Source organism: Theobroma cacao, chromosome 10 (genome assembly GCF_053813885.1).
Source record: "Theobroma cacao isolate CCN51 chromosome 10, ASM5381388v1, whole genome shotgun sequence".
NCBI classification, from domain to species: Eukaryota; Viridiplantae; Streptophyta; class Magnoliopsida; order Malvales; family Malvaceae; genus Theobroma; species Theobroma cacao.
This window is the reverse complement of record NC_142648.1, coordinates 2,493,893-2,506,414: the sequence shown is the minus strand read 5'-3', so window position 1 is coordinate 2,506,414 and position 12,522 is coordinate 2,493,893. Positions and strand designations below refer to the sequence as shown.

Genomic DNA, 12,522 nt, shown 5'->3' with positions numbered 1-12,522 from the left:
CAAGTCTGTAAGTCAAAAAAAAAATACAACTTTGAATAACAACCGATAAATCAAATCTAAATAAGCTTAATCAGAATATTCTTATGGTATTTGTTTTTGGTTCTTCTCTTTAACAGATTCATCATCAGCAGCAGCCGAAGCACTGCTACTTACATCTAAAAGAACAAAGTCTTGATTGGAAGTCACTGCTGCTGTTTCATTACCGATGGTGGCCATTTGCTCACCACTCCTTGGAGCAGCTGCCGCCTTGTTGCTGTCCGAATCTGATGAATGCTGATCCTTGCTCTTGCCCCACAAAACTAGGTAGAGTCCAACAACAATGACAATTACTCCAATAACCCTGCAAAGTTTGCAATGAAGTTGGCCTAAATGTTAGTTAAAAAATCACTGAAACTATCGAGGTGTCTGCATAATTAAATGTATAGATGTTAGTGCACAGTCCATTGTGCAAATGACGTCCCCAGATGTTTAGTATTAGTATTAAATTTAATGAATCAATGTCAGTCACTGCATGCAGATGACATGAAAGCTAGTTCTTTCCAAGTGTTTCAGGAAAAGAAGGAAGATAATACGATATGCACCTTCCTAAATACATTATCTCAGAAAAGATAAAGGAGCTCATAATGGCGACGATGACCATGGTTAGAGGGTTAAAAGCAGCAAAGAAAACAGGTCCCTTGGCTTGTATTACCATTGCTCCTACATAGTAAGCAACCCCAGAACAGATAACTCCCTGCACATGGACAGATATCAGTATACCTTTTGCAAGAGTATGAAATATGAAGCCTTAATTTTCCACAAGCAGTCATTGGCTTGAGCCAGAACAAACAAGAAAAGGTAATCGAGGTCCAAACAACAACGGTGGTTGGTTGAGTTAAGAATGCCTGACACTGTAAGCTGCAGCAAAGAGTTTAGAATCCCAGTGTATGGACCAAGCTGCAGCATTGCCCCCTTCCATTACCAGGGCAACAATGGTACCTTCAATTGCGCCCATGAAGCAAACTAAAGTTGTTAGGGAGAGCTCAGCAGGGTAGGATTTTAGCGTAATCGCCTGTAGAAACAAACCATGGTAATCTCTTACTGATTATGAATGATAAAATCCTGCTGCTACTCTTCTCTTCTTCTTGTAGCAAGCCAACAACTTCGATATTGATACTAATACATCAAAGCCAAAGAAAAAGAGTTGAGGAGGAATACTTGAAGAATGACAAAACAAGCCCAGCAGACACAGCCTGCAAGGATCATGAGAGCACCCTTTAAGGGATCATCCTTGGTTGCAGAAACTGTAGATTGGTGCTCATTTTTAACTTTTGTCCATGGCAAAGGCAATATTGGCCCATTAACTAAAGTCATAATCATTGCTCCTCCAACAGTCCCAAGGGTCCCCAAAATCTTTGCCTGGCAATGCAGTTTCCTCATATCAACCTTCTCAAGCCTGCAAAATTTCTTCACAAGTTAACTCCACCATCCACGTCATCATCCTTGCAATTCATCGACTTACGTAGGTAGCTAGACAGTAAAGATATATATACCTACAAGCCCAAGCTAGCAAAAATACAAAAGCAGGAAGAACATTGCACAAGGCAGTTGCAACAGTTGCTGTTGTGTACTTTATCCCTGTATAGTATAAGTTCTGATCAATTGTTGGCCTGCAGAGAAGAGCAAATGTTTCCTGGTTAAGACAGAGCAAAACATAAAACAAACTTTGTTGATTATTATAAAATTTTTGCTGGATGGTGAAGCTCCTTACTCCAATAAGCCCAGCAGCAATATCTGAACAAATACAGAGAAGGTCATCTTTGGCCTTACTTTCCTGTTAAAAAATCCACAGTTTTCATCAATCTGGGCAGATTCCAAACTCATTGATAAAACTCAAGAAGAGATATATACAGAGAAATCAGACCTATCGAAAACAATGGCGAAAGGAGCAAAGACAAGAGTGGCGATGGCAAACCGGTAAACTACCAAGACATGTTGGCTCATGCCCCTATTAAGAGCAAACTTGGCAACTATGGGCATGCCTGCAGAGCCAAACCTCATAAAAACCATTGCCAAATATGGCATAGCTTTATTGTACATGCTAGCTGAGGCCTCCATGGACAGCTTATTTCTGTCTTTCCAATCAATGACAAAAAAAAAAATGAAAGAGATCCCTGTGCAGAATTAAGCAAAAAAGCACATACTTATATACACGTTACTTTTTACTTTTGCACGTGAAAATTACAACTTCTGCATGGCCTTCCAAAGTCTACATTTTTTTCCCATAAATTCCAAAAGTATTAAATATTAACAGATTAATTAATTAAAATTTAACAATTTCATTAGTAAATATCTAAAGTTTAGTGGTTGTAATTTGTTAGTACCATATATAATAAAGTTCATGCATTAATTAAGTTAATGTGGGGTAAATTGTTTGAAATGAAGGTTAGGTATGTACTTCTATGTATTCATTGTTATGGTTACTGAAGAGTAAGTTAGAGTGAGAATGAGCATCCTAGAGAGAGAAGTAGGGAGAGATAGACGAAGAGGGAGTGCACAAGTGAGAGTAGGAAATTGGTGGGATCACGGTAGGATAGGTTTGAGTGGGAATGCTAAGGAGGTGGAGAGAAGGGTGGAGGCCAAGGCAAATAAAGAAGGAAAGTTTGATATCTAGAAATGGAGTAAGGTGTTTCCTACTTATGGTAATAATGTGAGCATGAAGGTCCATTGGAGGGAGTTAAAGGAGTTCTTTGACCAATTTGGAGTTGTCGCGGGCCTCTTTATACCAAACCAACAAAGAAGAAAATTCACACGCTACGCCTTTGTCTGGTACCGTATGGTGAAAGAGCTTAATAGAGCAATTTGCTTTGGCCAAAATATAAAGCTTGATGGAAGATTTTTTATCATTTAAGAAACCGGCAAACCCAAGGAGGAAGTTAGGGGTAATGGTAGAGCTCAACAAAGGAATTAGGAAACGAAGCATGATAAAAGGACAAAATCGTATAGAGATGTGGTGGAGAACAGAGAGAATAAGGGGTTAACAAATGGTTATTCCATTGTCAGGATTGAAGGACAGGGGAGTAAAGTGGTTGAAGGTGTTAAGGTCGACATAAACAAGGAGAAAGTGGAGTGGATCAAACGAAGTGCCATGGGAAGGTTGTGAAGCCAAATGAGCTGTAGTGAGATTGAAGGTAAGTTGTACAGAGAAGGGATTATGGTCTTGGTCAGACCAATGAGAAGTCTCAATGTTATTGTTACTTTTGACGATGAAATATTATGGAGGTGCTCTTGAATCAGTACGGTGAGATTTTTGTGACCTAGTTTGATAAAATCCAACCTTATGATATGGAAAGGGAAACACGGCGATATATAATGTAAGTCAAAGTGAAAGAGCTACAGACTCACTTGTGGCACTTGAAGATGTTTGAGTGACTTGGAAACTGTTGGGAGAAGTTCATTCAAGTGGACCATGCAACAGAAAAGAAGACCAGATTGGATTTTACTGTCATTAAGGTGGAAGTTATGAGTAAAAGAAAGGTGCCACTTTGTCCACAGATCATTGTTAACGGTAAAATGATCATTTTAAAAGCTTCAGTTATCAGAATGGAGGAAGTTACACAAGAGATATTGGCACTGGGAGCGTTGAGTAGATCAGAGAAAATCTTAGAAGATGGTTCAGTGAGATCATGGGAGGTACAATCAAGGAAGGAGAAGGAGGCATAAATGAGTCATATCCTAACCGTTTATAAAGATGACATGGTAAAGGAAACAAAAACAATACTACAGATGAAGCCTCGAGGAAACAAAGTTAACAAAAAGTGAAAAAAAAATGCAAGAGGCACCTTTTTCCTTGAGAGGTCTAATGTTAATGAGAAATAAGGATGCATGGGGTTAAACTCACTAGTATCAGAAAGGGAGAAAATGGAGGGAAACTTGAAAAATGTTTTGAAACAAGTGTCAGGAAGAGTGGGAGCTAGCGACTACAGTCAAGTTAACAGGCTTAATGTCCAAGGGAATAGCCTAGAGGAAGTTAAGAGGCCAACTGGGCCACATATGAAAAGAAAGAAGGTTATTATTGATAAGCCTCAACAGAGCCTTGATGAAGGGAGTAGGTGTGGGACGTTAAGCTCAAGCGATCCAATTAGTGATTGGATAAGAGTTGGTCAATTAGGGAGATCGCGTACAAGCATATGGGACAATAAGGCTGGACCTAGTGGTACTAAAAATAAAACCCAAGTTGAGATTAGATCAAGCCCAAAAGATAAGATAAGGCCAAAGAGAGGTTACAAAGCTAAGTTGGAGAACAGAGGAGTTAAAACTAGTGTAATTAAGGAAAATCAAGGAAAGAAGGTGGGGGAAAATGGGGAATCCATAGTGAAGAAAGGTTTTTCAAATGAGGTTGTGGATGAGGTACAAAAGAAGGAGGATGATTCGTTAGTATCAAGATAGGAAAGAGTCTTGGAAAGAAAACTAAGAGACTTAACCTTGACACTATCAAATGATATTGTGCTTATTGATCTAGTTAAATCAAGTGACAGAAGGAATAAAAGGGGTGCCAAACTTAAATGTAAAAAAAGGGAAAAGAAAAGACTTAAGGAAAATATAAGGGATCAGTTGAAAAAAAGATCTGTTTAGGGGCAAATTGAAGTTAAACAATAAAATTGAAGGCATCAAGTGGGTAGGAAGAGGATCTTTAATCATCTAAGACATCAAAGAAAGGCTAGGGGAAGAATAAAGGTAACAGGGAAGGGTTAATCAATCTGGATCAGGATGGGGTTATATTAATTGAAGAAAGAAAAAATTTACGAGGAATGAGCAAGAAGAAACATAAAAGAATAGGAGGATAAATAATTTAAAGTGATGGTGAAGGGAAAGAGAAGAAAGAAACCCCAAGGGAGGAAAAAGTCTCGAACTCTAATACTAAGCTTAAGAACACTATCTTCTAGAGAGAAGCTCTGGCAATACTTAATGTGAGCAACAATATTGGGTTAGATTTCCAAGCTAATAGGGAAGAAGTGCTAAAGGTGATGAAACAGCTTGAAAGCAAGGAAGACTAAATGGTACTGGGCTCACGTTGTCAAGTATGTTTTAGCAGTTGTGTGTTATCTTGATAATGATTATTCTATCATGGAACATATAGGGACTAAGAAGAAAGGAGAAAAATAGGGCATTAAGGAGAGTTATTAGTAGTTGCAAGCCTAATATGGTATTTGTATAAGAGACAAAAATTCAGAATCCATATGATGGGATATATGAAAAACTATGAAAAAGGGAAAGAGTCTAGGGTAAAGCAATGAAATCTGAAGGGACGTTAGGGGGATTGTTGTGTCTGTGGTAAGATGAGTTCTTCAGAGTTGAAAAGGTTATTGCATAGAGGAACTATTTGATTCTGATAGGAAAAGTCAAAGGCTCAAACACCAAGTGCGATTTTGGTAACATTTATGCCCCCAATGATGAAGGGGAGCACTAGGTGGTATGGGAGGAATTGTGTCAAACTATTGCTGAAAATGATATCGACTGAGTCTTGGGTGGAGACTTCAACATAATTCGAAACGAAAAAGAGAAGTGAAAAGAGCTGCTACCAAATTTGATCAGTTTATTAACGAGATTGGATTGGTTGTTGATTTACCATTATTTGAGAACAAGTTTACATGGTGTAACAATTGAGAAAAATCAGCATTCAGTCGACTTAATCGATTCTCGGTGGATGTAAACTTATTGGATAGGGAACTTAATATGGTGCAAAAGTGTTTACCCATTTCCATTTTCGACCACAACCCAATCATTCTTCGTTTTGAGAATGTCAATTGGGGTCTAAAATCCTTCAAGTTCTTTAATTATTAGATGGAGGAGGAAAGCTTTCATTTTGTAGTTAAGGATTATTAGACCGGTAGGGGAAAAGGCAATGAGGACAAATCTGAGATATGGAGAAAACTGAAAAGGCTTAAACCAATTTTGAAAGAATGGCAAAGAAGAGTCTTCGAAAACATCTGGGAAAAGATTATAAGGGTAGAAGCCGAGTTGCAAGATCTTAATAAAATTTCGTAAGAAAATAATGAGGAAGGTGAGATTAGACAAGAGGTGATAGAAAAAAGAGCAAAGCTTTAGGAGTTATATAAAATGGAGGAGAGAGAATGGCAGCAAAAGTTTAAAGTTAAATGAGTGTTGGAAGGGGATCGAAACATTAGGTTTTTTCATATGATGGCATCAACAAGGAGGCACACTAATCAAATTCAACAGTTGTAAATTGAGAATCTCAGAGTTAATGAGTCGATTCGAATGAAAATGAGGTGGTCAGATATTTCGTTGACTTTTACAAAAACGATCAAGTGTTAGCTTTGATTGATTTTCATTGTCCCTTCATTAAATTGAGTGACAAAGTTGCTAGTTTTATTGAGAAAAGGTTAACTGTTGAGGAAGTTTGGGATACAATTTGTAGTTATGATAATAATAAGATTTTGGGGCTAGATGGGTTTAATTTATGTTTCTTCAAAAATCAGTGGAGTTCAGTGAAGAAAGAGGTTATGTTGTGCCTTAATAATTTTTATAAGAAAGGACATCTTGAGGAGGAAGCGAATAATTCCTTTATAACTCTCATTCCCAAACGCCATAACAGAGTACAGACTGATTAGCTTAATAGAGAGTTTATACAAAATTATGGCAAAGTTTACTAATCGATTGAGAATGGTTATTGGCAAGGTGATTGGGAAATAACAATTTACCTTTGTTAAAGGAAGACAATTATTGAACTGTGCTCTCATTACTAATAAGGTTATCGACCTACTAAAGAAATAAAGGGAAGGGAGATTCCTACTAAAGGTTGACTTCGAAAAGGCTTATGATAGAGTTGATTGAGATTTTTTATAATTTCTAATGAAAAAATGGGGTTTGGAGAGATATGGGAAAAGTGGATTAAATTATATTTAACCACACTTAAGGTCTCAATGCTTGTTAATGGGGTGGCAACAGAGCCTTTTAATATGGAAAGAGGGCTTAGACAGGGCTGCCCCTTGTCTTTTTTCTTGTTTAATATTATGGGATAAGCCTTCAACCAGCTCATGAGCCAAGCTGAGAGGACAAGATTATGCCAGGGGATCCCAATTAGTAATAATGGCCTCACAATCTCACATCTTCAATTTGCAGATGACACGATAATTTTTGCCGACCCAATTTAGATAATCTTCGAAATATTAAAAGGGTTCTCACGTATTTTCAGTTGATATTCAACCTAAAAATCAACTTCCACAAAAGTTGTCCACCAAGGATCAAAGTGGATAATCAAATGGCAAGGATGGGGGCTGAAAGTATAGAATAGAGCAGGGGAGCTTCTTTCTGTTTACTTGGCTCTTTCACTAAGGGCCAACAACAAATCAGTTCAAATGTGAAAGCCAATTGTCCAAAAATTTGAGACGTGACTGGCTGGCTAAAAGTTTAAGGTATTGTTGATGGGGGGAAAGCTACCATCCTTAGATTTATCCTAGCAAGTCTCCTTATCTTCTTTATGTCCTTATTCCAACTATCGAAAGGGTTTAAAAATGAGATGGAGAAAATTAAAAGGCGATTATTTTAGAGTGGGGTGGATGAAAAGTGCAAAGTCCACTACGTAGGATGGGAAAAAGTGTGCAGGCTCAAGGAGGATAGAGGGCTTGGAATCATTGACTTGGAAATTAAAAATTAGGCACTTTTTAATAAGTGAGTCTGAAGGTATAGGTGTGAGAGGAAGAGTTTGTGGAGAAAAGTGATTGTTGAAAAATCAGTAGGGGATCTAACCAATATTCTACTTGACACAAACACTAATAGGAAGTTTTTGACCACTTAGAATAATATTATTAAACCTTTATTGCCTACTAACAATTACTTTATGCAGGTTAACAATAACTTTTAGGTGATGGTTAGGAATGGGAAAAATATTCATTTTTGGATCGATAAATGGAAAGAAAAAGGCACCCTCAAAGAACATTTCCCAAGAATGTATGCCTTAACCCAAAATAAAGAAAGACGCATCAGTGACTTTGGCCATTGGGAAAGTGAAGTTTGGAAATGGAATATTGATCTTCGAAAAAGGCCGTTTGGGTGGGAAAAGAATTCGTGGAACCAGATTAATTATGTGGTTGGAGAGTATCATTTGAGCAAGCAAATAAAGGATTCTCTAGTTTGAAAAGGTATGGCATTAGGAGAGTACAAAATGAGGTCACTCTGCAAAAAAGTGATGCATTTTGACAAAAGCAGCAGGAAGGTTTGGAAGGAGATATGGGCTAATTTGGTTTTTTATAGAATTGAAGTCTTTTGCTGGTAATTGATGCAAGGGAGGATTGTCGTCAAATAAGAACTGGTTAGTAGAAGATTATTATCTACCAACATGGCAATTTGCATTCTATGTCAGACCAAAAAATTGTGAGTCATATGTTTATTCATTGTTCTTTTACATGAAAATTGTGGACCAGATGGAGCTGTGAATGAGGTGTGGCATGGGTTGTCCCTCATAATATATGTAATCTCTTTACTTTGTGGAATGGTATAAGAGTGAACAAGGGGGACATCCATATATGGAAAATGGCTTTCTAGGCCATAGTGTGGTTTTTGTGGCTTCATAGAACTGATATGGTTTTCAAGAGTTCTACTTAGGATGAAAACCAAGTTTTTAAAAGCATTAAATTGAGGGTAACCACATGGGTAAAGGTTAAATGGCCCTATATTGACAATGTTATTTTGGATACCTATAGGAATCTAGTCGCGAATGTAAAGGGATTAAGGAGGATAAAATCAAAAAAGTTGAAAAATGGAGCAAACCAGTTGAGAGATAAATGAAGTTTAATGTTGATGGGATAAGTGGGGTGTTAAGAGATGAAAATGGACTTGTTAAGGTTTTTTTTTCTAAAGCTATAGGCGTGGGAGATGCCAACCGTGCTAAAGTAAGAGCAATAAGAGAGGCTTTCTTGATCTTTTCAATATTTAAATGGGTCTAATCACATGAGTTAATTATTGAAAGCAATTCCAAAAACACAGTGAAATGGGTGAATTTTCCTATGAAAACCTCATAAAGGTTGCGAAAATGGATCATTCACATCAAACGTTTAAAGAAGGGAGTGGCTAAATAGGAGGTCAATCACATATTCAAAGAAAAAAATCAACTTGTTGATTGCCTTGTGAAGGAAGGTGTGCGAAGAAGGGAGAATTTGATAATATCATCGAGTAAAGACATTTTAAAGGATATAGGGAAGATGGAATTATGGTGTTTGGACGCTGAAATGAATAAAAGGGGAACTCAGCTTGATTGTGTGCTGGCTGAAAAGTGGTATCAGGGATTATGTTTTCTCATTACTCATGGCAGAGTCTTTCTTACTACTGATGAGGTTTGGTGGGTAAGATTTACTCTTGAGATCTTGTGCACTTGATGGTACGAGCCATTGAATGAAATGTTTTGAGGCTTAAGTTTTTATGTTATTTTGAATTGTGCAGAGTTTTCTTAGTCCTTGTACAAAAAAATCATAATCTAATTTATGTGTAACAGAGTAGTGGTCACCTTTTGTAAATCCGAGGGAAAAGGTTTTTTGCAAATTAGCTTCAGTTTGAAGATTATTTTTCAAAAATCTCTTCATTGTATATGATTGAAGTCAAATGCAACCTAGCCCTCAATGAAATACTCAATTTTAAAAAAAAATATTTGAAACCAATAGTTTAACCCTTTATGAATTTATTTTTTTATCAAATCAGCCCAAACATATTTTGAATTGGTACCATAAAGGATTATTTTTTGGATGCCAAATTTAACTTTATTTCTTTTGCCCATTGAATGGGATTAATTATTGAAGCTTAGTTTCATGTGGGGTATTAATTTTTGTTTTTTTTTTTAAGTTAATAATTTTGATAAATTCAGTAAGGAAACATCCCTATGAACAAAAGAGATGATTTGGGGTTGTTATGCATGCATTTGTGCAATACCAACCCCACATCATTTGCTCTGGGTGACACCAAATGAACTCACAACTAAATATAAATCCAAAAGCCAGCCCCCCCACTCACCTTTTCCCTATACAAAATCCCAGAATTGTAGAACCATCCTAGACACACAACAAATCGCAGACAAATCCCAAGTCCCAAGCAAACCATGGAACATGCACGACTATTGAACAAACCTCTTTGAAATGAAAAACAGCAAAAAATCAGACCTCATCTCAATACATGACTGTTACACCCCATGGAAAATATTTCCATTTTCCATTTCCGATTGCCTACTAATTCTCATACATATATATTAATAATTTCTCTACTACAATCATATTAATAAAATATTTAAATATTAACATCAACAATAACCTTCAATAGCAATAAATGTTATTATTAAAATTTTAGCAATATATTGTATATATAAGTATATATATACTTTTATCATAAAATCATATAGTAAAATTATTATAGAACTAAAAATATTACTTAACTATTTGTTTGATGATAAGTATAACTTCACAAATTTATGAAATAGATTAAGGAGAATTGTCTACAAGGTGGAAATATATTGAAAGACCAATTGTTTCATCACCTATAAATAAATATCAATTTTTTGAAAATTAAAATGAATCATAATTAATTATTCTTGAAGTATTTAATTAGTACTTTCAAAATATGATTAATTTTTATCTTTATTCTATTAAAATTTAGATCAAATTTTTTAATTAAAAATACTTGAATTATTCATTAAATTAAATGTTTGGGTATGTTACCATACTTCTCTAATTAGTAGCTTTTAAAATTCTTATTCCCATTAAAAGAATATTCACTTTGAAAGTAGGCAATTTAAAAAAAAGAGTTAATTCTCACTAAAAATTACCAACTTTAGGAGGAATGCCTGGGTGTCATGAGCCAACTTTGTATAGGTTATGACAAGATAGAATAGCCTAGGAGATTAAGTCTTTTGTACCCTCAATGGAGATGTCCCTCTTTCAAACATTGTAATGGCATTTAATGAAACTTCTAAAAATACTTATTAAGTCTTTAGGGGGAAGGCTCTTTTAGAAAGGAATGTCCCCATCTCACACATTGTAATGGCTATAGGTGAAATCTTTAGAAATCCTCGTAAACTCTTTATAAGGGGTGAACAGTTAGCGAATTGTTGGGCTGATTCACTGGTAAAGGTATGTTTGTAACGAGTCATCTAAGGTCGACGATGGCGTGTCCTAGTCCCTTTGTACTTATTTCGATATTAATAAAATATTTTTATTTATGTGGCTTCAGTGGTTGCGTATATGGCGTTCGTTATGCCCTATGATTTCAATGTTGCATTATCTTAATCTAAGTTTTGATATTGAGTAATATTTTTGAACTATGTGTACCAAGTCGGAGGAAGACAACATGGCGATGGCCGCAATGTATCTTGTAGGGGATGTTAAATTATGGTGGCATTCCGAATTTGTCAATGGCAAGTACCATATGCAAACGTGGATGGACCTGAAGCAAGAATTGAAGAACTAGTTTTTCCCTAAGAATGTAGAGTACATGGCTCAACAGAAGTTGTGAGAGCTGACGTAAACTGGATTAATGCGATAATTTGTGAGGAACTTCTTTACCCTAATGTTAGATATTAAGATATAACCAAGAAAGATAAGCTGTTGTATTTTCTCGAAGGTTTGAAGCCTTGGGTGAAGACGAAGTTACAGTGATAGAAAGTACATGATGTGAATTTAGTAATGGCGGTTGTTGAGTGTTTTACTGATTATAGTGATAACTCACATAAACAAAAAGACCCTCTATCAAAAACTAGTAGCTCAAGCTCCAATAATGGGGCAAAATTCTCAAGAGTTAACAAACCCTCGAGTGGGGGAAAAAAAATGAGACCACATGCTTGGGACACACCACAGCCAAGAACAACTAAATCATGGGGCCTCAAACCTCAAGCCTCAATATCTTGTTTTCTCTGCAATGAACCTCATCAAGTAGCTGATTGCCTACATTGTTGTTGATTTCTCAGGCAAGTGCACGTATCGTTAACAAGTAATATAATAGAAACTAGAATTCGTTCCCACGAAGAATTGAATTAATTCTTAATTGCTAACTACTAAAATTATAACACCCTAATTTATCCAAACAACCTAATTATTAAAAAGAAAAATTGAAACTAATAACTAAAACTAATCTAAAATCTATCAGCAAAATTATTTTATTAAATTCGAGTGATTACCAGACCTAAGATTATAATATCCCTCAATACTTTTTCTAATTATTGTCTCTCTCTCTTAACTTAGTTTAATGGATTAAGTTGTTAACCTAGAGTCCTAATTCATTTACAAATTTCTGTTAAGTTTCTTATAAAAATATCTCTCCCAATTAACTTACTATATGTCTCTACAAATTAAATTGAAGAAATATTCATTAAGTTCGTCCTCTAATTTTGGCTACGTATGGCTTATAGGTGTATGTCTATCCTATATGCAAATGAAATTACCTAATCAACTAAGTGTATTTGATCATACACTATTCTATTCAAGGTTTACCTAAATCTTTTTCTTCAAGATTTAACATAGGTTTCCAATACAATCTAATTGGTGG

At 35.8% G+C, this 12,522-nt stretch overlaps 1 protein-coding gene across 1 annotated transcript; it reads right to left on the bottom strand.

The window, feature by feature from the left end:
* Nucleotides 1–65: 65 nt before the first annotated feature.
* LOC18586146 (WAT1-related protein At2g39510-like) lies at nt 66–2,114 on the bottom strand. Its single transcript, XM_018129016.2, has 7 exons — nt 1,904–2,114; nt 1,751–1,813; nt 1,533–1,649; nt 1,198–1,435; nt 890–1,051; nt 582–733; nt 66–340 (listed from the first exon to the last, which is right to left on the bottom strand). The coding sequence occupies exons 1-7, from the start codon at nt 2,095–2,097 to the stop codon at nt 82–84; spliced, it is 1,185 nt and encodes a 394-aa protein (XP_017984505.2). The 5' UTR covers nt 2,098–2,114; the 3' UTR covers nt 66–81.
* Nucleotides 2,115–12,522: the final 10,408 nt, after the last annotated feature.

Coding starts and splice junctions, on each gene's coding strand:
- LOC18586146 (XM_018129016.2), bottom strand. CDS start 2,097: ATGGAGGCCTCAGCTAGCATGTACAATAAAGCTATGCCATATTTGGCA. Junction 1,650..1,750: donor TTGCTGCTGGGCTTATTGGA/GTAAGGAGCTTC, acceptor TCTTCTCTGCAG/GCCAACAATTGATCAGAACT. Junction 341..581: donor GAGATAATGTATTTAGGAAG/GTGCATATCGTA, acceptor CAAACTTTGCAG/GGTTATTGGAGTAATTGTCA.